The 27,772-nt window shown below is 44.2% G+C and overlaps 1 protein-coding gene across 5 annotated transcripts in view; it reads right to left on the reverse strand.

The window, feature by feature from the left end:
• The window catches only part of PALS2 (protein associated with LIN7 2, MAGUK p55 family member), a 104,587-nt gene that overhangs the window by 50,052 nt on the left and 26,763 nt on the right, over window positions 1–27,772 (reverse strand). For 3 of the 5 annotated variants that reach the window (XM_075922193.1, XM_075922191.1, XM_075922189.1), the window contains 3 exons: window positions 10,648–10,766; window positions 5,766–5,918; window positions 49–201 (listed from right to left, as the gene is read on the reverse strand). In XM_075922193.1, the coding sequence (XP_075778308.1) occupies window positions 49–201; window positions 5,766–5,918; window positions 10,648–10,764 (423 nt within the window). In that variant the 5' untranslated portion in view covers window positions 10,765–10,766. Of the gene's footprint in view, window positions 1–48; window positions 202–5,765; window positions 5,919–6,203; window positions 6,260–10,647; window positions 10,770–27,772 lie in introns of those variants that run through there. The other 2 variants (XM_075922192.1, XM_075922190.1) reach the window with 2 other exon arrangements.

Raw genomic sequence — 27,772 nt, forward strand, 5'->3', positions numbered from 1 at the left:
TCTTATTGTTTAGGTCAAAGAGAGACACAGCTATTCACATGTACTTACCAGTGGCTCCCCTGCTCTTTTGTGAATACCAAGAATACGAATGGCATCTACTGGTACTATCTGGTTGTTTCCTGAAGAATTATTCAATTCTGGGCTAGAAGGAGGGGAATCGTAACACTTTGATGCCACAATATCATGGGCTTCCAAAAGTGACTGTAAATGAAGAGTTAATGAAGCATGTTTACTATTATTATCCATGAAAGGCATTGGTTACTAAATAATTCAGCACCTTAAGGTTTTAAACTCATTTAAATCCAGATTTTGCAGCCCTTATTTCATTTTGAACACTAATACTCATGTGTCCCAAAGAATTCTATGTATGTATTTATATCGCCTCATCATTATACTATTTGAACAAACGTGGGACTACTCACATAAGTACTATTTACTCTAAAAAGTTGTTGGAGACAGAGTAAACATGGGTTGAATAGGACCAGGTGTACTCTCACTCTTCTATAATATTCTTCTTTGACTAATAAGGAAGTATCTGAGCAGTCCCATTATATTCCAGAGGATCATGAACATCAGATGGAGGAAGTAAAACACGCCATCCCCCACTAAAAGAGCTAAAACTACTTGTTATGGGGGAGGGAGGGAATTTCTTACATTAAATACATGATAAATATAAATTTAAAACTTAAAATTCTGAATAAGACTTTCTAGTGATTTTTCAGGTGGTGTGTGGTTCCTGCTTACAAGAACCTCAAGAAAGAATTATAGTTCCATCAGCAATTTGGGATATATGTAAACTGAGTTGACTCCACTTCTTGAAAACAAGTGATCAAAACTTTGAACTAAAGGTGTTCCCAGTCTACATACACGAACACAAAAAAATGGAAATCTTCTGGTGAATACCTTAGGAAGATAATTTGCAGTTTTAAGATATCTTTTAATTAAATAGGTAAATCCAACGTTTATGAAAAACCAACATAAATTTAGGTTTGCTGGATAAAGCAAAAGCCCAGACTCTATGGGACAGATTATGGTGACCTCAGGCCTAAGTGGAAAATGTGGAATCAAGAAGGGTACTCCAACCCAAATTCCATACAACTTGGCAATAATCCTCCCTCATGAGATGGAAATACCAGGCCCTTTCATTAAGGGAGCTAAGAGGAGTCTCATTGGTAGAGGAAATAAGGGCTCTCTGCAAGCTAATGAAGTGAGATGTCCCTTAATCCAACCTCATTTTAAAGGGGGTCACGGCAGTTAATTTAATAAAAGGATATTGGAGCACATCACAGGCAACAAATTCAGAAGCTGAATAGAAAAAAGCTGAGTACAAGATACTAGGATGGTGGCTCTGGTACAGCCATGCACACAGCAAGTAGACATAGGATAGGACCGATGGCTGCACTACTCAAATGCTTCGGTGTCCAGAGAGTTTACAACATCATGGACAAAAAGCAGAGACCTTCAAGCAACCTCATATGTGAAGCTTCAAGAGCTTGCATGCCAGAAACAGACATAACAGAGAAAAAGGAACCTCAGGTCCAGCAAAAATTTGCTTTAATTCCTGCCATCACTTTTCTTGTGACTGAACCTGGTAGTTACAGAACTAAGAACTGTTCTTTTGTAGAGGCAGTCTTCTGAGGGACAGACCCTAGTCTTCTGCTCAAAATTTAAGTGGGCTTTGTGTGTAGGAAGTATTTTAATATACAGAGCAGAGTTAAGGTTATTTTTACAAGACCACTATTCCTAGGAACCCTAGTCACGGGCTAGAACCTTATTGTGCTAAGGTCTATACACACACATACACAGGACTTGACAAACCCCGGCGAGAGCTACTCGCCAGCCCCGCACTGCGCATGCGCCAGACAGGCACCACACATGAGCAAAGTGCCGGTGAATGGGGCGCACGGAGCGACCGGCTGAAATCTACTCGCCCCAGTGAGTAGATTCCAGTGGTTTGTCGAGCCCTGCTCAGACAAATGAAATTCCATCGATTACTCGTTAGTTAACTTCCGTACTGAAGAGTGGTGATGTTGTGTAGGTTTTTCCCCACTTTGTTTTTGTTTTGTAAAAGGGTAATTTTTGAATCTTAGTAATGAAACAAATTTGTTGGTTTCTTGGTCTCTAGATGATTATGAATCTTGACACAGCAAACATAGACCACTCTCAGGATATCTTCAGTATTTCTCATTTGGTGATAAGCCCAAAAGCAAGTAACTCCATAAAGATTGATCTGACATAACTGATAAAACATTCCTACACAACTCCCCCCATTCTCAAAATGGACTAAAAGGAAACTCTTGCATCAACTGGTGAGCTTCCAAGCACAGTACAGGGAGTTGCAGCGAGGATGCCCTGGGCATAGAAATGGTCAAAGTCATTGTGCACGTCACTGAATCAGCTACATCCAAAGCCACCTGGAAGGGTGCCTTCGCTGCCAATGAGCCTTCCTTCAGGATACCCCACTACTCCTTACTTGAGCTCTAGGGGAGCAATCCCTCAGATTTACCCATAGCCTGCCACATATTGTAGTCATATTGGCGAAAGAGAGCTTGATGGCTGGTCACCCTGATTTACAGTTTGGAGGATGAATAAACTTTCTACACAAATAAATCCAGTCTCTTCCCTTTACAGGAGATGGGAGATCTTCCACTTCCAAGTTTCTTAGCCTCCTTGGATGGAGTTAGGGAGGAAGAGGGAGTTAGGGAGGGAGAGGGAGTTAGGGTGCTCTGCATTGATGCTGCAGTGCTTGGGTCCAAGTCTGATCTTTCCTCCAGTGCTGGAGTTAGCGCAGACTCCATTAGAAGTGCCCGGAGAGGAATTTCTACAGATTACAAATACAACATCTATAATTTGTCCTTCTCTCAGTGTAGACAGCCAGTATGAAGAGTGTTGATGGGCATAGGACACTTAGAGCAGTTGCATAGCCTGGACACCAGGGTATGCCTTGCCCCAAAGCAAAGCCCTGTTTGGGACCTTGTGATGGGGTGTTCCCTTCCCACAATGACCAGGAGGGGGTTAAACTAGCCCTGAGGGCTTAGAAGGCTCCACCTCCTGAGCCTTAGTGGGCATGCCTGAGCTGCTCTGCTATAAAAGAGCAGTTTAGCTCAGTTGGGGCTGGAGGAAGAGGACATGCCTTGCCAGATCCAGACAAACCACAGAGACTGCCCAGATACCGAGGCACTACCATGCAGGCTCGAGGCGAGGCCTATCTAGAGTAGGGATGTAAGTGACTAGTCAGCTCAACTAGTCACTTCTCCTCCCTTGCTGCCTCTATCAGACAGAGGCAGCAGGGGGAAGGGGAGGGAGAGAGAGCGAGTGAGCGAGCGAGCGCGAGCACAGGAGCTGGTGGTTTACCAATTTCGCCCGGCACCATCTCTGCAGGGAAGAGGGGAGGGAGAGGCACAGCAGGAAATGGCACAAGTGGGGATTGCTTCAATTCCTGTTTGTGTTGGTTCCCACTGCCAGCGCTTCTGCTTTTGAAATGTACAAGAGCCCTGTGGGACTCTTGTACATTTCCAAAGCAGAAGTGCCACAGGGCGAGCAGGGACTCAATTAGTCCCCACTCACCCCATGCTCTACACAGCCCCCTTGCAGCCTCTATAATTAGTAAAGTAGCCCCCCCCATCTCATATTATTGTCCACCCCTAGGCTAAAGAAAGCCACTTACAGGGCCCTGGGCTGGGATCCAATGGAATGGGGGGGCCTGGACCCCTCTGCCAGGGGTGGGTTTACATCCCCTATCTCCTGTCCCTTGAAGTGAGATGGCATCATCACCTCATGAGTGGGAGTGAGTTAACAACTCAGACTACTGAACTGGACTGCCCTGCAACCTGAAACAAGTTACAGACTGTGTCCAGTGGGTCCCCTGCCCCAGAAGTGTCCATATTTATGGGAAATGGTACTGGACAAGTTATAGACTATAGACACTGAATCACATTACCTCAATGAAGAGGGGCAAGTTGTTGATTGTGACTGCTGAATTGTGTTGCTCTGCAAACAGGGGCAAGGTATAGACCAGGAATGGACAATAATTTAAATGGGAAGGCCACTTCACTAATTTTTTTTTAAATGGCCCCAGTCCACCTCAGGAGGGGCGGAGCCAGGACATTTCTATGCTCCCCCTCCCACAGACCCTAATTGGACTAGAGACAGGGGAAACACATGAAGTCTTTGCCCTCTTCCCTGCCTGGAGAGAACTGACAGTTCTTCTGAACAACTGGCAGTTCCTCTAGACACCTGCCCCTTTGCAGGGCAGGCGGAAACTTTACAAGCTGCTCCCAACCCCAGGTCAATCAAGGCCTGGAGGAAGGAGGAGCTCAAAGTTTTTCACTCCCTTCCCCCACCCTGCAAGAGGCATGCAGTGCTTGCAGGGCTGGTGAAGGGAGTGAGAGACTTTGTGCATTCCTCCTGCCCCCCAGGCTCTACTGGCCTGGAGGGCGGGAGAGTGGCAGGGCATCCGTGGACCAGATCTATCTGCTTGGCAGGCCAGATCCAGCCCACAGAGGTCCCTATGCCCACCCCTGATATAGACTCTGACCATTGGGTCACATTGTCCCACAAGAAGGGGTAAGTTATAGACTGGGACTATTGAACTATACTGCCCTGCAAATAGGGGCAAGTTAGAGACTCTGAACACTGGGTCACCCTGCCCCAGAGACTAAGGGGGTGGGCTAGAGAGACCTTTGAGTCAAGTGAGACATGGTCTGGGGAACAAATGTGGGACACTCACACCCTGCCCAAAATGGGGTCTCCCCACCCCCACCCATGTCACAGACCACTATTAATTGTTAACTATACGAAAACTTCTAAGGGATAACTACAAACTACAACTTTTTACAGGAAAAAAGGCTGTTAGGCTGAATTATACTAACACCACAAGCACATGGCAGCAGGATGTTCTAGCACCATGACTGGCAGTGGGGACACAGCATGTAGTATCCATTATATTATGCACTGGAGGCACCTCTCCAGGGGGTCACCAGCACTGCTACCCTATGGATACCAATGGAGGGAAAAATTTCCAACATTGGTGCATGTGATGAGCACATGGACATAATGTAGAATGGCCATGAGCAACCACTGTAAGAAAATTTTTTATTTCCCCAGATCCTTAAGAAAAAAAAAAACAAAAAACAACAAAAAAAACCCAAACATTTTTAACTGTTGTTCTCCAAGATACGTTGCTCATGTCCAGTCCACTTAAGTGTGCATATGCTGCATGTACAGTTGTTCAAAGTTTCCTTTAGTGCATGCCTAAAAAAAATCCTGTACTGCAAGACCAACACCGTGGCCAGATATTTTAACACATACCACAGAAAGAGTGTTTAGCTGACCATACAGAACTAAGTTTCGAGGTGAAAATGTCAAATCTGTATGTGATATACATCATCCCCGAGTATAGCAGCCTATTTGGACCAGGGGAATAAAAAAGGCAAGTCCTTGGCTAGAGAAAGATTTGAGAATGTATATATATTTTGATCAAAATGAATTAGTCAGCATATATAGCTAACCTGTCGTCCCTCCCCCCCCGGTTGTCTTTTTGTTTTAATCTTATCCTATATTTCTTTAAACTTTACTCTTGGTGAAAATGGGCCATGGTAGTGGTATTTCTTTCAAATTCTTCCTCATATGGCTGGGGGGGGGGGGGGGGGGGGGGAGAGAGGGAGGGCTTAAACATTTTTCTGCTCATTCTAGCTAGATCAACATGCATATGTTGTATATCAAGTGGTAACAAATTTAAATAGGCAAGATGAAAAAAATAGTACCTGAAAATGAGGTTCCTTGAGTATGCCAACTAATTCTGCAATATTTTCATCTTTGTTTATTAAAGGACTGATATCTTCAAGAATTTCATTCACTAGTTCCAGGTTGTTATCACTGACAGCTTCAAGTTTAGAATCTTCCAGTCTCTCATGAGCCTGTGAGAGATTAAAAACAAGATTATATTGCTGATAGCCAATGAGTTACAACAGAACAGTACTTTTAATTCATTTAGCCATGTGATTCCTGATTTATCTTTCCATCAAGCAAGTTAAAAAGAGTATCAAAAGTGAATCTACTGTTTTGCCTTCACAGACTCATCTTAGAATTAGCATGCTTAATCATTTGGCTATAGAACCATTTTAAAGCAGCACTGGACTTATGCATGTATGTGTAAATGTGTGTCCCTCAAGCTCCATATTACAGAACGTCTAATAGCTCACCATCTCTGAACAGCCTCAGTTCTTCTCTGTTCCAGAGCCCAGCATTAGTCACGCTTCTAGAGATAGAGAAGAAGAGGGAGGTATGCCATATTAAAGATTTTGCCAGGCCAAGGAGAATGCTGAGGGGTTCCGCTCCAGGGGGCATATGTGTTTGTGAGCTCCCCATAATTCTCGGCTGCTTTGGGAGCAGTGTGGAAGAGCCACAGGGTTAAGCGAGTTGCTGCGCTGCTGTTCTCTCAGCTGGGGGGAGGGGCAGCGGCAGCATTCAGAGCCATAGCACATTCCTCTTCCCTGATTAGGGACATCCAGAATATGGAGGTTCAAGTGCACTGATCTTATCATTAGCAACATTTTGCAACCACAATTTGCACTTAAAAAAACCCCACGCAAAAATGTACTCATTTCCTCCTTTTGTAAAAATGCATATGTAGTTATACTGGTCCAACTATTCTATTCTCCATAAGAGAATGGCTTCATTGAAATAAAGTACATGTATACAAATATAATTGCATCCAATCATGCCTTCACTGGAAAGCTGCAACACTAGCTATGCAATTGGGGATTTTATGGTTACTGGGGGCTGTACCCTTTGCTTGCTATGCTTGCCTACCCCCTTCCCTCTTGCTGCTTTAATTTTGCTGAGTGAGCCTGTTGACATTGATGATGTCATCTGCCAGGAAGAGAGAGAGAGAAAACAGCTTTCCAGTGAAGACATGCCCATAGTCAAGAGTGTAAAAGTTTCCATGATGGGCTCTTTTGCATTTGCAACTTGGTCATGAAAAAATTGCCCTTAGGCAATCAAAGATAAACGCTGCATAGTGTGCTCTGGTGTACCTCCACAGAACACTAGCATGCTGCACAGTAACTGTCCATAAGGACCTTAATACTGTGCCCTAAAAATCCTCCAGTGTGCTTTGATTTATTCCCACTTCAAAGTAGAGTACATCAAAGTGCACTTTTAGTACACAGTAACAGGATCTTCTCAGAGTTACTGTGTGGCATACTAGCACTGTAGATTTGTCTCTTCTTCTAGACAAGCTCTTACACTGTGATTTGCCATACAACACAAGCTCTTTCCAAAGAAGGAAAAGATGCTTGTTTCTAAAACATCACTTCCAGGGTGATAAACTTAACAAAAAATGAGGCATACAATTCACATTTGAAAGTCAACCACCGTGCCTGTGCTGATCCCAGGAAGCCCCAGGCAGAGCAGCTCTGCCCCAGGCTTCCTGGAATCAGCCGCTGATCTGTTTCAGCAGCGGCTGAATTGGGGACCCCTGGGGCAGAGCAGCTGGGGTCCTGCCGGGTTGGTCCCGCAGCGCTATCCTTTGGCATTGCAAGACCAACCCGGCAGCACTCCAGCTGCTCTGCCCCAGGCGTCCCCAAGAGCAGCTGGGGTGCTGCCAGGTTGGTCCCGCAGCCCCGAGGGGCAGCGCTATGGGACCAACTGGGCAGTACCCCAGCTGCTCTGTCCCAGGCGTCCCCAAGAGCAGCTGGGGTGCTGCTGGGTTGGTGCCGCCCTTCGGCGCTGTGGGACCAACCCGGCAGCACCCCTGCTGCTCTATTGCAGGCATCCCCGATTCAGCTGCTGCTGGAACTGACCAGCAGCAGCTGAATCAGGGACGCCTGGGGGAGAGCCGGACTATCGTAAGGGGGGGCTATGAGGGGTCTGGGGTGGCATCCCCTCCCACCCCACTCCAGACCCTTCATAGCCCCCCCCTTCTGATAGTCCAGCATATCTGATAATCCGGCACCCCCTGGGTCCTAAAGGTGCCGGATTATCGGAAGTTTACTGTATATTAGTCAGTCTCTACAGTGCTACAGGACTACTCGTAGTGATTCATGTTGAGTTGGTCTGTCACATAGTGCTCAATTCCTTGTTTTCATCTGCTTATTTGCATTAAGAGATAGCTAAAGATACATGAACTACCTTTCCACCTAAGCAACTGCTAGAGCTGCCACAGGTATGGAGGTGGGAAGTGTGAATGGGTGGGGATGTTCTCCATGCAATGACAATTAGGAAAAGATGGTGGTTCATGAGGCCACCTCTGCCACAATGTAGTTTAAATCATGAGTGAGAGAATTCTTCAATTGTCCATTTTACATTGTAAAGTAGCATTAATATTCATTATAAAACGTACTCTATGGTATATATGATACAAATAAGGATAGCCCAGAGAAGCTTACAATCAAAGCATGGAGTCTTTGATCCGCATGGAGCTACACTGACTTCAGACGTGTGGACTACACACTGTACATTTGGCTAAACAAACAGGATGAGAGTAGAGTAGTGCTATATTAAAAAACAACAACCAAAAAAACCTAAAAATCTTGAATTTTAAGTATTTTGAAATGGTTTCCATAACTAATTTTACCATATTTTCAATACCTAAAGTTCCTAAAACACAGACATTTGCCTAATCAACTCCTACCCTCAATCAACCCATGACTGCAGCCTCCATCGTCCACTTATTAAATTTTCATGAGTTCCAAAGCTAGACAGAACCATTGTGATCATTTAGTCTGGTTCACTGTATAACAGAGGTCATAACATTTCCTCAAAATAATTCCTAGATAATCTTTTAGAAAAACATCCAATCTTGATTTAAAGCTGGCCAGTGATGGAGATCTATCAACCACCCTTGGTAAGTTGTTCAAATTTTTATTGTCCATTAAAAATGTATGCCTTCTTTTCAGTCTGAATCAGTTTAGCTTCAAATTCCAGCCACTGGATTGTGTAACATCTTTCTTTGCTAGCTGATTAAATATTTGGAAAAAACTTAAAAAAACAATGAACAGTCTAGCAGCACCTTAAAAGATTACAAAACATGTAGATGGTGGTATGAGCTTTCGTGGGTACAACCCACTTCTTCAGATGAATGAAGTATTAAAAGTCCAGTTCCAAAATAAATAGGAGATTGGAAGGGGGGGGGGGGGGGGAAAGAGGAGAAAAGTGAAATAGACTGTTCATATTACAAGAAGCTGATTAAGAACAATTTGCACCTTCTCTATCAACCAAACAATGGGTACTTAAGTCATTAGGATGTGGTAGGTAGTGTGCTAGCCAGGTGATGTCTTTATTCATACCTTTGTGATGGCTCCCTAACTTGTAAATGAAGTTAAGTTCCAATGCTTCCCTGTATATTTGGCTTGTGGAATTGGTCTGAAACAACATGGTGACTTAGAGATCCATTAATGAGTGCCCAGGCAGGTTAAAGTGTTCGCCAACAGGTTTTTGTATGTTGCCTTTTCAGATATCAGATTTGTGTCCATTAATTCTTTCCTGTAGAGACTGTCCAATCTGGCCAATATACATGGCAGAGAAGCATTGCTGGCATAGATCACATTAGTGGATGTGCAGTTGCATGAGCCCCCTTATGTAGTGGCTGATGTGGTTGGGTCCAGTGCTGAAATTGCTTGTGTTGATGTGTGGACAAAGTTGGCATCAAGGCTGATTGCAGGGGTGGGGCCATCACAAAGATATGAATAAAAGGTGTTACCTGGCTAGCACACTACCTTCGACATCTTGATGACTTAGGATACACTTAAAAGGCAAAAGCACTGTGGGAAGCAGAGTCTGGCCCTGGGCTCCATGCGGCACTGCCACTTTGAAGCATCTCCTCCCCCCACTCTTTCTGCCTGTGATAGAGGCAGCAAGTGTGAGGGGAGTAACTAGTCAACTAGCATGCTTAGTATCCGATAAGTATTTGTTGTTCACATCCCTAGGCTGCGTCTAGATTGGCATGATTTTCCGGAAATGCTTTTAACGGAAAAGTTTTCTGTTAAAAGCATTTTCGGAACAGAGCGTCTAGATTGGCATGGATGCTTTTCTGCAAAAGCACTTTTCCACAAAAAAGCCCCGATCGCCATTTTCGCTATCAGGGCTTTTTTGCGCAAAACAAATCTGAGCTGTCTACACTGGCCCTTTTGTGCAAAAGCTTTGCGCAAAAGAGACTTCTGACTGAACGGGAGCATAATAGTATTTCCGCAAGAAGCACTGATTTCTTACAGTAGGAAGTCAGTGCTTTTGCAGAAATTCAAGCGGCCAGTGTAGACAGGTGGCAAGTTTTTCTGGAAAAGCGTCTGATTTTCCGGAAAAATTGGCCAGTCTAGTGACAGCCCTAGTGTGTTCAATGCCCAGCAGAGTAGATCCTGGTTTGTAACAGGAGCTCCTAGACTCTTTGATAATACAAATAATGAACTTATTTTCATCTTCCAACCTCTTTCTCAGTGCTAGAAATGAAACGGAGTTTGATAAATGATGAAGAAAGGATCACAGCATTGGGGTCCAGGACTAAATCTGTTTTCATAATTTCCTCACCACTGTTAGAGATGCACTGAATAAAAGCTAACAATTTTCTGCTATCAGTTTTTGGATTGACAATTCCAAATGAAAATATCCAAAGTGTCAAATTTAATTAAAACTATCAGTAAATCTGAATACCTTAGCAAGTGATCTTACAATAGGATTCTCCATAATTCCTTTGAGGAAAATAAGGTCTATTTCTTCAGCTCCTGTTGATGTGGGCAGATCAGTAAGGTTATCCAAAACTTGCTGCATAGCTGCTGATAAAAAGATAAAGTAATGACAACACCACTATGGACAAGCCTTTAAAAACTTAAATTCAATTAAAACCCAATATTTATAAGACATCCCAGATGTTTAGAAACTACTGATGTAGGGATTGCTCCAGTGAGATTAGATACTTAATATTGCACACTGAAGTGGTGTGAGCAGCCAACTTTCCATTTACAAAAAAGCTGTTTGGACAAAATTTGCATGTTTTTGCGATCCAACTAATTTTACTAATGCAATTACTTTGAAGCCAGATGTAGTGCATTTTTCCCCACTATTCGCTAGGGTTTAAAATGTATCAGAAAATAAATAAATGAGCATATGCTATGCATTATATCCTTGGACACAAGTCGGCACATATTAAATTTGTATTAATGACTGCTTTACTTCTGTTTCTCTTTTCTTTGCACATTCAAGAAGTGTTTTCAGCCCTCACATGGACATGTCCATAAATACTGCAGGTCCAAACACATACGGTAAACCTGTAACCTGTGTACCAGTTGAACAATTTTAACATTTGGGTTTGCAAATGGGTTTGCATGCGCACAAACAAATTAAAATAATTGTTAATCTATTGTACTGCAATGGTCTACAGGCTGTTTAAAAAAAAAAAAAGTCAGAAAGCTACACACATACCCTTTCTTCCCACACAGGAATATATTCAAAATCTGCATTTCTTCTTCATGGCTTTCCACAATAGCTTTCATTATGTAACAACAACTTTACAGAATGGATGATATGTAAAACAACTACATTCTGATATCTCCCCTTCCTAGAAAAAACCATTTCATGAAAATATTTACTGGCCACTTCATTAAATAGAACTTTTAAACACAATTAAATTCTATCCTGAAGTACAGTAGTTAGTGTCAATCTACAGCTTTGTGAACCATTTTTAATATTTAAAACGTCTACTCTAATCATATTTTTCAATAAACACCCCCCCCCCTTTTACTTTAAGAAAGTGAATTCTCCTTAAAAGCATGAGTAGGAGGGAAATGACAGTTGCATTATGCTTTCATAGATTCTGACAGCAATATATTATTTCCAATCTTTAGCTGATAAGACAAAAGCTGGCGGCAATCACATTGTAAGGTTCATGATGTATACTGTTTAAGCCAGTGAAACAAAACTGAGTAAAAGTGACCAAATCAAACTGTACACAGCTATCGTTCTGTCATAGAGGTCACAGAATCTGTGGCTTCCAGAGACCTCTATGACATTTTCAGCCCCAGGTCTGGACTGCTGCCAGCAGGCAGTCCCACAGCTCTCAGCCACAGCTAAATAAAGCCCCCAAGTAGCTCTTAGTGGCTGGGCAGCAATGGATTCCCAGAACTTGGATGACTAAGCTCCCTGATATTGTCCAGCCATAGCAGGCAGCCCTTTTCCACCCTTTTTGCAGCCCAGCTGTGGTGAGGGACTCACAGCGAACACCACCTGTGGTGAGCAGTAGGACCCCACCCTCCCACAACTAGGGACGTGAATGACTAATCGACAGGCTAGTCAACTAGTCACTTCCCCTGCCCTTGCTGCCTTTATCAGAAAGAGGCAGCAAGGGAGCAGGACGAAGAGGGGGTACTTTAAAGCGGCAGTGCCGCATAGGGTCTAGCCCTAGGCTCTATGCTCCACACGGTGCTGCCACTTCAGAACACCATGTGCAGCCCAGGGCCGCATGGAGCTTGGGATCAGCCAAGAACTCCCTGCTGACACTAGGCTCCATGCTGTGTTGCCGCTTTGAAATGTCATGGAGAGCCTAGCAGACTCCTCGCAGCATTTCAAAGCAGCAGTGTGGTGTGGAGCCCAGGATCAGCTAGGGACTCCCCTGCTGACTCCAGGTTCTGTGCGGCACTGCTACTTTGAAATGCCACTGGTGGGGCTCCCCACGGCATTTCAAAGTGGGAGCACCACACAGAGCCTGGGGTCAGCGAGGGAGTCCCCCACTGACCCAAGGCTCCATGCGGCACTTTTGCCTTTGAAGTGTAGCAATAGTCCTAGGGCTGTTGCTACACTTCAAAGGCAGAGACGCCCTATCGACTAGTCGAATAGTCGATGCAAAATGCATCCACTATTTGATTAGTCAATTACTCAATATTTAACATCCCTACTGACAACAGCGCAATCACAGGGGCCAGCCATTGATGGTTGTATTTAGCTGGAAGGGTACTGTTGAGCAGACTTCTGTGGGTTTAGCGAGTAGAGGAAGACGCAGCCACACTGGAGCAGCCAGTTACCCAGTAAGCATCACCTGGGTAAGGGTGATGCTTACTAGGTAACTGATTAACCATTTACACATCCTTAAGAAGATCAAGTATGGGGGCTCCTAAGTCAAGGCACGCAATTTGGAGACTCTCATAACCAAAGTAATCACCACTTTCAAGGATAGCGGAAGAATGGAGCATGTAAGCCATGGGCTTGAAGAGTGGTCTGTAAGCCTTGAGGACCAGATTAAGGTCCCACTGAGGGAAAAAGACAAGATCCCTTGGGAATCTGGCCATCATGTGAAAATACCAACTTGCCTTACGCTGATGAGTGAAAAGCCAAGATTGCTGCTAGGTGCCAAGCCTTCCTCTTTCAAGTGGAGAAGATAATATAGGCTGCTCTGGATAGGAGCCTCTTTAGGTACAAGACCTCTTTGCTCAGCCCACACCAAAACACAAGCAATGTAGCCAGACAAACCCCATCTTGTTTTTCCACGAACCCCATCTTGTTTCCCCCCCCTCCTGAGAGCAAGAGAAAGGCAGTCAGCCTTTGATGCCCTGGGAACGCAGGTGTGGTGCCTGTCCCTGACTCTACCATAAACAGAAACCAGACAGTAAATGGGCTAGCTGACGACTGGGAGGCCTCCCGTCGCCGTGATGGCTAGTATCAGTAATTGACACGCCTGCACTGTCTCAGGAGAGGAATCTTCGCCCATCACATACCAGAGGTGCCCATTGTCTGCATCTTCCCAGGTGTGAATTATGCTTTGCACCCTTCGTGGGAAACTTGGCATTCAAAGCCATTTTTCCTAATTGGCCACTTGAGACCAGGAAGAAGCCCATGTGACCCAAGGGGTATAAAGAGGGTTTAGTTGCCCACCCCATTTGAGCTCCAATCACCTACACCTGCTGGCAGGTATTGATTGTCTCCCGAGGTCCGTGGGACGACCAACCTCGCCCTACTTCTTCCCGAGGGATTGAGAGAGACGCTGGCCACGCCAAGTCTGGAATGCAGGGGTGACAATTGTACCTACAATGTGTTTTCTTTATGTGTACACTCTAATTGTCTCTGTTATAAGTTTAGTTACTGTATTATAGTTTAAGGCAAACTGCTTCATTTCTATTGTAAACTGCCTTTGGTAAGGTGATTTAGCTATAAACTTTGGAAATAAGTGGGATGCCCTCATTCACTTATAAATATATATACATTGAACCATTGAACCAAGTTTCTTTATTTCTTTTCTCTTTCTTTCTCCTATAAATAAGCCAGTGCGTGTCAAGCTTCTGACCTGAACCCGTGCTGCTGTACCCGAACCGAACACAAAAGAACTTCAGCCGGTCAAAAGGGACAGGTATAGGAAGAGCTTGGGCGTTTTGGATCGTGTCGCTTCCAGGGGACAGATCCATTGGGGCACCTCTCAGCCTCCCCAGGCTGCCCGCTGAGAAGGAATTTCTGTATCCTAGCAGCTAAAATCTGAGGTGTTATAAGCTCTCCCTATAAACTCATTGGGGCGCCCGTCAACCTCCTCCAGGTTGCCTGCTGCAAGGGACCCCGGTCTCAGCAGTTGAAGTCTCGGGTGTATAGCGCGCACACACACCGGGGCGTCTGAGAGCCTGTTGGCTGCCTCTGCGACAGGACCCCGGTCCTAGCAGTAAAGTCATAGACGTTAAACTATTTTCCGGGGCGCCCTCCAGCCTCCTAGGCTGCCCACTGCAACAAGAACTTTGCATCTCAGCAGTTGAAGACTTGGGTGTAACACACACACGCACACACTGCCCTGACCATTTCGGCTGACAAGCACATTTGGATATACATGTCTGCCTGGCTGACAGCTTACAGCTTCCCAACAGGACCTGCTGAACTGCATTCAAACAGGACTGTTCTCCATATTCAGCCACAGAACAGCCATGCTCTAAAGTGGAATGATGACAAGTCCGGGTGGAAAAGGTGCTCCTGAGAGTGCAGGTCCCAGCCGACCTGAAAGGCCACAAGGAGCACCCTGTGAGGCTCGGACTGGCAAACCAATGCTGACAGTACCACGCTGGTGACAAGAAAGATCTTGGACCTATCCTCTCTGACTTTTGTCAGGATTTGGGTGATGAAGGGAATCTGCGGAAATTTGTAGAACTGGCCGCCCTAACCATGGCATGAGGAAGGTATCTGCCAGCGACTCTGTCTGCTAGGTGTCTGGAACAGAAACTGTGGCACTGCATTCTGCACTATGGCAAAGAGGTCCATCAGGGGAAGGCCACCTTCATGGAGAGGCATAGCTACGAGTGAGTAGAAAGTGGTTCAAAAAGCAGTTGTGGGACTCTTAAGGACATGGTTGAAGTCCCACAAAGGAGTAGGTGGTCTCACTGCAGGGAACATGTTTTGGAGTCTCATTAAGAATAATTTAGTCATGGGATGTGATAAAAACGAGCACCTGTCCGTAAATTTGTGAAACGTGGCAATCATGGCAGCGTAGATTTTATGGAACTGAAGGAGAGTCCTGACTCCTGTAGCTGAAGGAGGAGTCCAGTACAATTGGTAAAGGTGTGGTGGGGGCAAGGGGGAAATGATGTGTCTTCCCTATACCCACTCAGAATCTTTTCCATTTATAGGTGTAGGTTTTTCTGGGAGACTCCTGTTGACTATTAATTAGTATTTGCTTTACTCTGTCGGAGTAGGCTATTTCAGCATCATGGAGCCATGAAGGAGCCAGTCCTTGAGACGTAGGTTGACCGGATCTGGGTGGAGAGTCCTGCCATGATGCTGAGAAAGAAGAATGCAACGGGGAGGAAATACATGAGAAGTGGAGATCACCAACCACTGCACGTAAGGAAATCATGTGTCTGGATCATAGTGGTGCTACTAATATGACGCATGTTCAGTTTGGTCTGATTTTTAGGATTACTCGATGGATCAAGGGTAATGGAAGAAATGCATATAGGAGTGGAGCTTCCCATTTCAGAAGAAATGTGTCATCAAGAGATCCTTTGCCCAGGACCACCCTGGAACAAAACTGGTGACATCTGCAGTTGGATCGGGTCACAAAAAGGTCTACATCGGGTTGTCCCCACTTGGAAAATACTTTGTGAAGGGCTGTTGTGTCCATTTCCCACTCATGCTGGTCTGAAAACAGGCATCTGAGATTGCCCACCATAACATTGAGCGTTCCTGGTAGGTATGTTACCGTGGGTGATGGATATACCAATTCAAGAACTTCATGGCCTCTGTACACAGGGAGTTGGATTGAGCTCCTCCCTGGTGACGGATGTAATACATGCATGCTGTATTGTCTGTTCGGATACTGATGGTCTTGCGTTTGATACACAGAAGGAAATTAAGGCATGTGTACTGCACTGCTCTTAGCTCCAAAAGATTGATGTGAAGTGATTGCTCATGACAGGACCACTTGCTCTGTACTGTATGGGAGTCCAGATGCACTCCCCACCCCATAAGGGAGGCCTCTGTTGTTACAGTGACCATAGGGGAAGGCTGTTGAAAGGGAATGTTCTCTAACCTACTGTGCGGTTGTGTCCACAATTGCAGTGAGGTCAGAACGTGGTGTGCTATACTGATCATCTTGTGTAGAGTGTCCCTGGAAAGGATATAAACAGTGGCCAGCCATGTTTGGAGGCATCTCCTATGGAGTCTGGCTAGTCTCACTACATATGAAGGGGACGGCCATATAGCCAAGGATTCAGAGGCAGCTGCATACAGTCATGACTGGCATAGTCTGTGCTGAGTGTATAAGTGCAGTGAGGGAGTCTGTCTGTGTTTAGGTAGCATTGTTCTTGCTATTACTGAATCTAGTCGTAACCTATAAACTCGAGAGTGTGTGGGCTGTCATGTGGATTTCTGGTAATTGATATGAATCTGAGACTGAGTATCAGTTTGGTGTCCATATCCTGAGTGTCCTGATATGATGTGCCTTTGATAAGGCAATTGTCCCAATAAGGAAATACCACCCCCTATGTGCCAAAAGCGTATGGCTACTACAGCCAGAGGTGTGGGGTTTGTTTGTTTTTTTAAAACTCTTGGTGCTGTTGAAAGGTCTAAAGCAGGGGTGTCCAAACTTTTTTCAAAGAGGGCAGATTTGATGAAGTGAACATGCGTGAGGGCCGACCATTTTGCCTGACATTCTTTGAACCATTAAAATTAAATGCAAATTAACTATTTTATGCAAAGTTTATTGCAAACGGCATACTTTTCATTTAGTCACATGGATGACAAATCTAAACAGGTGTTAAATCACTCTGCCTTTCATATCTGAAGGCCAGATGAAAAAAAATCCAGGAAGCTGAAATATATGTCAGGAACATTATAAAGTACATTACATATTATTGGTAATAAAGGTTGTCTGTCAACTTTTAAGTTCAAAAAATATGAACAGGAACATAACACCCAGTATACATGTTGTGTCCAAATATATTTATAACTGATTTAGACCAACTGACATGAACTGAGATTTTACAATGTATTCATCTCAATTGAAAAAAAAAATAACTTGCCTGCACTAATGTGAAGGGTGAAACTGAGATCTGGACTGCAGCACATAGGCTAGGTCAAGTTCAAAGGCAGTGGTTTTGATGCGCAAAATGTCACGCAGGTGAGAGTCACTTAGTCTTGTCCTCACATGGTTCTTGTTAAAGTTCAGAGCAGAGAATGTCTTCACACACATATATGTTGAGCCAAACAAGCTCAGCATTTTCTTAGCCAATGTTCGAATCTCTTGAAACCGGCTCTTATCAAGTTGGCGGTAAAAGTTCACAAGAGCTGTTGGTGACGACTGCATAACTCGCTGTCACAATGCAGCTCAATGAGCTCGAGTTGCAGCTGATCTGGAGCATCATTGGGGTTAACAGAGAATGAAGAGGAGAAAAGGCTGATCTCCTTTTCAATAGCTGCAAAATCCTGAAAGCGCCATTTAAACTTCCCAGCCAGAGATGCGATGTCTGCTGCATACCTGCTCGTTTGCGCACTGATATTGTCCCGTGGAAAACTGTTCATTATTGCCTGCAACGCTGAAAATGTATGGTATCGGGCTGTGTTTATGACAACTGCCTTATGAAAAGTTGCAGCTTTGTTCCAAAGACTTTGAGGTGTGAATAAAGCTGGTTCACCGCTGCATCTTTCCCCTGAAGACTCGTGTTCAGTACATTCAGATGCTTTGTTATGTCAACTAGAAACCCCAAATCAGCCAGCCAAATAGGATCAGATAGTTCTCGCATTGGTTGTCCCTTTGTTTCCAAGGATTCTCCGATTTCCTTTGAGAGAGTAGAAACGCTGCGGTGCAGACCCCCGACTGAGCCATCTTACATCATTGTGATATAAAACATCTTCGTATTCAGCCTGGATGTCCAGTAGAAACTGTTTAAACTGGTGGTGGCACAGGGCTTTAGAGCGAATAAAATTAATAGTCTTTAGCACCAGTTTCATAACATGATCATATTTGAGATGTTTAGCACAGAGAACTTGTTGATGAAGGATACAATGGAGTTTAATAGCTTTGCCTCCTTCTTCGATTACCTTGTTACAGATTAGGGTTGATAATCCACTTTGTTCACCAGATATGGCAGGTGCCCCATCAGTAATAATCCCAGTAACTTTGTTCCAAGGCAATTTCATGTCATCTATGGCGGAACTAACAGAAACAAATAAATCTTTTCCTCGTTTGGTCCGTAAGGCTCTGGAGGTCAAGTAGCTCTTCAGTCACATTCATTTCATCGTCCACCCCTCTCATAAAAATCAGCAACTGAGCTGTGTCAGATAGGTCCGTGCTTTCATCACAGGCTACTGAAAAGAAGTCAATATCCACTCCTTTGGACGTCAACTGTCTCTTAATATCTGATGAAATCTCTTCAATTCTCCGTGCTACAGTGTTACAAGCCAGGCAAATGTTGGCAAACTCTTGCTTCTTCTCAGGATAGATATTCTCAACCATTTTCGTAACGAATTATTTGATAAAGTCACCCTCAGCAAAAGACTTGCAATTTTTAGCAATTAACGTTGCCACCTCATAGCTCGCCCTTGTGGCATTTTCATTTGACTCACGGGCTCTTGTGAAAAATCGCCGTTGTGACATTAAAACAGCTTCAAGTTGCTTCAACTTTTCACTGCGGTCGCGCCCTGTTAGCTTGTCGTATGTGCTATGTCTCGACTGGTAGTGTCTCGACATTAAATTCCTTATAAACAGCCACAGTCTCTTGGCATATCAGACAAACACAGTGATTCTGTATTTCAGTGAAGAAATATTCCACTTTCCACCTGTCCCGGAAGCAGCAGCCCTCACTGTCAACTTTCCTTCTCTTATTTACAGTCGCCATTTTTGAAATTGACCAGAAGGGGAAGGGATCATGTGAGTGCAGTGCCAGAGGTTTTGGTCTAAGTGTGTTCGTCCGAGCACTAATATACTGCCCAACAAGAATTCTCTTGCCTTTGTGGCTGTGTGGGGTGAAGAGTTTAAGGATGAGCTCGGGAGTGTTCGCAGCTCCACGTGCCCGAGCCTGCCAGGAAGCTGACAGCGCGCAGCACCAATCACAGGTACTGAGACATTTCCCAATCTCTGCAGCTGCGGACCGGGAAAATGTCTCAGTACCTGTGATTAGCGCTGCGCGCTGTCAGCTTCCCGGCGGGTTCGGGTACGTGGAGCTGCGAACACGCCCGAGCTCATCCTTAGTCCTGAGCGGCACTCAGGGATTCGTTGGGGGCCATAAAAGATAGATATTGCCAAATTACCTGTGGGGCCGTATTAAACCGGAACACAGGCCGCAACTGGCCCACGGGCTGGACTTTAGACATAGCCTTAGTCCCTCCCTTTAGACCAGGCATGTCCATACTACAGAGTTTCTCTAATACTGGAGATTTCCCAGAAAAACTCTGCTGCATCCAGGGAACATGTCTGCTCTTAAAAAAAAAGTTTTGGAAGAGAAAACGTGTTTTCAGCATCCCTGTAAACCTTGTTTTGGCAGGAAGAAGGGATGTTCAGAAAAATGGTTTCGCCCGCCCCCCCCCCAACATCCGGCCCAGTGTAGATGGGCCAAATGTCAGAAAAGCCTCTTGCATAGTCCTGTTTTTTGTTTCAGCTACACCAGACTAACACGGCTACATTTCTATCAGCATAAGGAGAAACCACTGAACATGTGTAGTGGCAGGGCACTGCCAGAAGAAGTCTCCGGTCATTAGCATGAGGATTCAGCTAGAATGGAGCACCCACAGGAACATTACTCGAAGAAGGTGGTCACTTTGTCCTTTATCCTCCTACTCATCTGGCCTATGTAAAGGCTATAGGGGAAACACTGGTTTCATAGATAAGTGCAATAGGGAGTATGTAACCATCGGTTCAAAAAGGGAGGGGTGCACCGTGTGAGCACACTGAGTATAGGTGTAGGTCCCAGGGTTTGGGTGGTGGGGAAACTTCTGGATAATGTGCATGCAGGCCTTGTAGGAATCTTTTCATGATCGTATGTGTGAAGATAGTCATCGAACTGGAGGCAAAAAGTTATAGCAGCCAAATGTACCTTAATGGAACTAATGGCAAGACCCGATTGTTTAAGGTGCAATAAGTACTCAAGGATAAGGGGGTATATGGAGGCCATCAATGGAAAGACTTGACAAGCCAAGCACCATATGGAAAATTTCTTCCATTTCTGAATGTGTGTCTTGCGGGTGTTCTGGGCCTTGCTATGGAGTAATACCCATCATACAGATTCTGAACATTCTAATTTTTGTGCAGAAAACCACACAGATATCATGCTTTGAGGTGCAACATGTGAAGGTTAGGGTAGTTTGTGTGGACTCCCAGTTGGAAAAGGAGATCTGGGATCTCTAGTAGAGAGATTGGTAGAATCTGTGACATACTGGTTAGGAAGGGAAAACAAGGTGGCCGTGATGGAGCTATGAGTATCACTTTGACCCTGTCCTTACTTTGTGTACAACTTCATTTAGGAGAAATATGGGAGGGAATGTGTACAGGAGGTAAGAGGACCAACTGGTTAGAAAGGTATTGCCTAGGAATATCTTCCATTCCTGCTCTGGAGCAGAAGAGAACACTTCTTGTTGGTTTGGGTGGAGAAGAAGTCTATGGTGAGGTGGCCCCACTGGTGGAAGATCCACAATAAGATGTCCTGGTTGATTTGCCACTCACATTCAGGAGGCAGCAGTCTGCTGAGAGCCTCAGCCATAGCGTTGAGATTGTCTGGGAGATAAATCACTGGGTCAAAAATCACTGCCTTTCGTGTACCAGTTCCAGAGGGTCATGGATTCCATGCATAGTGCATGTGATCGGGCTCCGCCCTTTTGATTTATATAAAACATAGCCACTACGTTGTCTATATATATATTCTGATATGATTATTGGTAACAAAGGGAAGGAATTGTTCACTTGCACGCCATAGAGCTCGAAGTTCTAAGACTTTTCTATGGAGGTTCCTCTCTGCATTAAATAACATTGCCGGATCTCTGGTGCTATAAGTGAGGGAGGCATCTATGGTTATGGTTACATAGGACTGCCATGTGACAAATGGAACCCCCAAACAGAGGTTCTTGGATACTGTCTACCTTTGGTGGAATTGCCTCACCATTGTGAGGACAGATAGAGATTTAGATAGTGGGTGTATATTGGGTTTGTACACCCTTGGAGCCAATCCTGAAGGCATCACTTATATCGTCTTGCATTCTTTACTACAAAATTGCATGCAGCCATGTGCCCCAGTAACTGCAGGCAATCGTGAGCTGTAACTTTGGGGCTGGACAGAAGTCTGTATATTAGTTTCCCTATTTTGTAGAATCTGTCTGTGGGAAGAGAGGCAATAGCCATCATGGAACCCAGGTGAGCCTGTATGAATTGTATTTTCTGTGTCGGAAATAGAGTAGACTTTGTTTTAGTGTGCAGGCTGAGATTTTTGAAGACATACATCATGATGGACGTACTGTGTTGAGAGTCAAGTTTGTAGCATGTTTAGAGGAGGCAACCAACCAGGTAAGGGAACATAACATTTTGCTTTCTTAGGTAGGACGTGATGACAGATAATACTTGGGAGAATACTCTGAGCAGTGGATGGATGAATAGAGATATGAAAATAAGCATCTTGAAAGTCAAAGGATAAAAACAAGTTGCTCTGTTCTAATGCTGGTATAATGGTAGCAAGTGTCACCATTTTAAATCTTTGTTTGTGCAGGTATTTTTTAATGATTTTAGGTCTAAGATTGGCCTCCAGCCCCCTGATTTTTCCTCCATGAGGAAGTAGTGAATAAAAACCCTTCCCTACAATTTGTGAGGGAACTGTTTCTATTGCTCCCTGCTGGAGGTGTCATACCTTGTTGGAAAAGACTCATGATAGTTAGTCCCTGAAGGATGGGATAGAGGGGGAGAAAAGACGTATGGTCATAAAAGGAATAGTGTAGCCATGTTTTATTATTTGAAGCACCCATCTATCTGAGCTGTGGAGGGGGCAGTGCTAGAAGAGCTTGAGAGAGGATGGTGGCGTTGGAGAAGGTGAGAGTTTTTCTAGGCCCTCAACACATCTCAAATCTGCTTACGGGGCTGCTGGGATTGTTGTGCGGTATTGGAAAGTGGGTGATGTTACGGTGATCTATTTCTGTTTTGCTGTTGCTGCTGCTTCTGCCTGGGGTAGTGTTGGGGGTCTCAGACTAGGGTATGGCTGATATCCAAACTCTTGCCTCGTAGGTGCTGGACTGTAGATGCCAAGGAATCAGTGTCCACCTGGAATCTTTCATTGTATTCGGCACCGCAGTGTTAGCTATGAACCATTTCTCACCATCAAATGGGAGAACTTCATCCATGGATTGGATCTCTCTAGGGAAGGAGGTGGAGTTGAACCAAGAGGCTCGCCTCATGACGACTGCAGTAGCTGTGGATCTCCCAGCTCCGTCTGCTGAATCAAGAGCAGTCTGCAAAGCTGATCTAGAAATTGTGTCCCCCTCCGAGATTACGACCTTGTATTGTCGTTTCTTAGCCTCTGGTATGTCTGCAATAATGTCATTGAGTTTGAAATAATTCCTGTGATTGTATTTGCTTAGTAGGGCTGCATAATTAGTCACATCGAACGGCAATGTGGATGACATGTAGACCTTGTATCTGAATAAGTCAAGCCTTTTACTGTCACAGTTGGACAGTGTGGACCTAAAGTAGTAATGTTTATTTTTCTGGTGGGCAGCCTCCACCACCAATGAGTTGGAAAGGAAAGTGGAACTTAGATTCTTTGGATGGGACAGTATTTCTTGTCTGCTCTTTTACACATGGGTGTAGCTGTGGGAGGTGTTTACCAAATGGTTTCAGCTGGTTCCATAATTGCAGAGTTAATATATAAGGCTATTTTCGTGGATGTAACTGTTTGTAGGAGTTCTGTAAGTTTGCGTTGGTTCCCCATAGCCTCTTGTAATGGGATGTTGAGCTCCACAGAGACTCCGCTTAAAGAGGTCCCGAAAGTGTGAAGAGTCGTCCGCAGTGGTAGGTGAAGGAGGCATGATGGCTTCATCAGGCGAGGAAGATGAATCTGTGTCAGAAGTATCCGGAGAAGGGTCAGTGTTGTGGGTGTCCTGTTGGCACTGAGGAGACTGTGATTATGGTGGAGGAGGAGGGTATTGTGGTCTAGTGTGTATACTGTGGTATGCTGCTATGACGCAGCTGCCATCGATTCCAGTAGTGCCACTGTGATGGATAGGGCATTGGAGGTGGCATCCATGGGGTTCCATACCAGGGTGGCATGTTTCTATATCTGGTGCCCATTGGAGGAGTTCTGGTACAATAGATGGAGTGATCCATAGGGGGAGTTCTGCGGTGAGAAAACTACCTCCACATCCTCTCTTCCTCCTCACTTAAGAACTGTTCTGGCAGAAGTGTTTGGTGCAGGGCCAGGGTGCCCAAAGAATGGTCAGTACCTAGGAAAGGCGAATTGAACGTGGAGAAAATGAGTAAGTCTCTGTGCTGCCTGAACTGTGGTACAGGTGTTGATGGTGCCACTGGTTGGCTACACTGAAGCCACTTGCGGTGCCGGATGTAATCTCAGCATGAGCGAGCTGGTGATGATGCTGTTGCAGTACTGGCAGCTGTCCCTGTAGTAGTAGTCGGCACTGGAGGTGCATGTGGTGCCATTGTGGCATCAGTAGTGCCTGGCAGTGCCATTGTACATGAGGCAGGCAACTTAAAGCCTGTAGCCTTGGTACAGATTTTCTGTACATCTGGTCTTGTAGTGGTGCTGGCAGTGTCAGGCACCTGGTGAGTCATAAGTGCCAAGGCATGGAGCCATGGCTGTTCTTGGCACTGAGATTGGAGAGCATTTTTTTTGGTGCTGTAGGGTTCTGTGGAAGCTCGGTTTTTCACTGGCTTTTTATCTCTACATGCCTGAGAGATCTCAGAATCTTGTCCTGGGTTAGAGGCAGCGTGTAATGATTTTTCTAGAAGTATAAGTCTGAGCCATAGCTCTCTGTCCCAGTGAGCTTTTGATTTTAATTTTGTGCAATGGAGGCACTTTGAGACGTGTTCTTCTCCGAGACAAAGGACACATTGTGAGTGCCTGTCTGACATTGGAATGGGGTCATTGCATAATAAGCAGCATTTAAACCCTGGTGAACCAAATGTAATGCTAAAAATAACTACCTAACTGGGGGGGGGGGGGGGGGGGGGCAGAAAACAATGGGAAAGATTTTTTTTTAAAATAGGGAAGAAAGAATGGTTAACTAGCTGACCAAACTATGAAAGATGTAACACGTTTACTTATCTAGCTATACAGAACAAGGTCAGGAACACTGCAGAGCTCCATCTCAGGCCAGAGATGGCAGAGAAGGAACTGAAGAAGAGTTTGTGCATGCATGATGCCAGCACACGTGGAGTGTGCAGCTCAGGCTCTGCACATGCATGGCCTCAGGGTCACTGCTCTGAAGACTGATCCACAGCACAGACACACACAGACATGTGACAGCACACCGATAGGGACACCTCTCAAAGAAGTTGCAGCTCTGTAGACATGCCAGTGTAGATTTAGCCATATTTGTTCTGAACTGACACATTCCATCCCACAGTTGTTTGAAAAAACAAAGCCATGAAAACTATATTAGACAAACAGAAATTCTGAGTAGTACATATCCAATAAGGAGGATAAAAACCAGGATGACAGAGAAAATATAAAAAGGTCTGCATACCAGATGCAAGAAAGGTGAGAAACTTGACCAAATGTGGTACATAAGCATTTAACACACAAAGAAAAAAGTGGTTATCACTTAAAACTGCCATCATAAAACCCTTAAAATGCGCATCATGTTTGGCTGAACTGCCTGGTGCAATTTTTTGGCAATATTATAATTAACTTCTTAAAAGTAAGTCTTTTTATAATCACTTCATAGCAGCAATTCCTAAAACTCCAGTTTCTGATGCCAAGGAGTTTACAGATACTTCAAGCAGTTTTAAATACACTAATGCCTGTTTTAGGAAGGGCTATAACCTCAAAACTAAAAACAGCATTTTAAGAGGAAAAATGGAACCAGCATTACTTGGGACAACTTCACAAGTTACTTGATCTAGAACTTTTTGAATCTGAGCATGAACACACAAAACATTACTATTTTTAGGATCTAGGATGCACTGTGATTCTTTCCCTTCTGACACACAGATCTAAATTATAAATTTAGATGTCAAGTGAATAGTTTAGCTTTCTTAGTTTTCAGTTGTCTACACTGCAAAAAATATTTCCCAACTCAATATGATCAGGGGCTGCCTGCCTAACACAATCAGATCCTGGCCTGTGGGTGCTAGGTTATTTGAGACAGATACAAAGACACACAAAGACAGAGAGAATAGCTGGGGCTTGGCAGATGGTCACTGAAATGCAGTTTTAGAGATATGGATAGATGCTTGCATCATGTCCACTTGCCTACGTACATTATACCGGATGCAAACCAGTACTATGAAAATAAGGGTTGGAGAAGTATGAAACTCTTACATATGCAAATGAGGGGGAAATTGACAGCCTTACTTCTTCCAGTCTGTGGAGACCATTCAAAAAAGTCAAATCTTCAATTGTTTGATGAAGAGCTGGCCTATTGTGCTGCATTTTGTGAAAAGATTAGTGATGCTTTATTTCCTGGAAAAAAAAAAGTGGTCACCTAAACCACCACTCCACAAAGATGATGAAATAAAAGTTAATTTAGAATTGTATTGGCTGGAGGCATTCTTTGACAAGATGTTCCTTTTCTGTTTGCCAACGGAAAGAAATCAAGAGCCAAATATTGAAGAAGCTACTTTAGTAAATTCTCAGTTGTAAAGAATAAAAAAATTCACTAAAACTGAAAACGTATTTTAACAATGTGCCTAGGCCCTTTCTTTAAAAAAAAAATTTAAAGCACACAATCTACCTGTTCAGGATACACTGATGCAACCCCACCTGTCAAACACAAGTCAACTGGAGAGGTAGAACGGGTAACGAATTCCTCAATGTGTTCTGCTTTCCATTTCCAAAGTTATACCTCATGGTATGAACTGGTCCAGGTTTGCATCCACAACTGGAAGTTATTCTCTACAGCAGGCATGTCAAACTGGCATTTGGAGGGCCGCATGTGGCCTGACGAAAATTTTTTTTGCAGCCCCCAGAACATTTTTATAAAAGAATGAAGTGCAGTCTGCTGGCTACTTGGAGCACATGTCCAAGTGCCTGCTCATGGCCAGCCGAGTAAGTCTGTGCCCATGTTCATGGCTGGCTGGGTGCGCTGCGCTGGGCACTTCAGCAGGTGCTCACAGCTGGCCGCTGTGTTCACACTACCCTAGCACCTCAGGCAGCAACATCGACTCCAGGACCCAGGTATTAGGTTGGGAGGGGGAGCTGGGAGAGCCTGGCTCTGGGGCAGGGGAGAGGCATTAGGTTGGGGGGGAGGCCTGGCTCTGAGGGAGTGGAGGGGGATTGGGTTAGAACAGAGGTATGGGAGTGCCTGGCTCTGGGGGAGAAGAAGGGGTTATTTTGTTAATATTTTGGGTTTTTTTTTATTTATTCCCAAATACAATCACAAAATATTTATGGATATAAAATTAATATACATGTCAATTTTTTGCAATTACATGAATAATTATACCTCTATGCAAAATCTCAAACTTACAAAGTATCCAAAATTTTCACAGAAGCCTGTTCTATTTGATTAGCCACGGTCTATACTTGTGTTTATTTCAACAAAAATTATGTATCATACAAAATTTAAAAGTACCTTACATTTATATTTAAATTAAAATTTGTGTAAAATTTTAAAATTTAATATGAGCAAACAACAATTTTATACATCAAATTATTGTATTATAAAATATACCTAAAACAATCTAATAAAAAATAACTACGACTTTCTGACAAAGGACATAAGGTTGCCTTGTAACCGGTATTGGTGCCTTTTGCCTTTTTTTTTTGCGCTCGACAAAGCATCTAGGAACCCTAAGTGGACTCTGAAAGCAATCAGTTTTCATTTGTGCGGCCTCGGTAGGCTTTGAGTTTGACATGCCTGCTCTACAGTAAACAGCTAGCAAAGCAGAACTTCATATTTTATTAGTTTCTCTATAATTCAAGCTGCCTAATCAATTCGTTTGGTGATATCTAGGTATTTTACCATGTCTTCTCTATAGTATGATTATCAGCAACCAAAGCATCAGAAAGTCTAGAGGTTAAACTATGATCCAAAAAGTTTACCCTTAAGTAGGTAAGTGGAGGGAGTATTTCTTCCCCACTTTCTTTGCCACTGCAACCAAGACATTTTTGGATGCATTACTAGAAGAACCTATATTTGCTTTACTGACTCTGAAGCATGTACAATTACT

The sequence above is a fragment of the Pelodiscus sinensis genome, chromosome 2 (assembly GCF_049634645.1).
Source record: "Pelodiscus sinensis isolate JC-2024 chromosome 2, ASM4963464v1, whole genome shotgun sequence".
In the NCBI taxonomy this organism is placed as follows: domain Eukaryota; kingdom Metazoa; phylum Chordata; order Testudines; family Trionychidae; genus Pelodiscus; species Pelodiscus sinensis.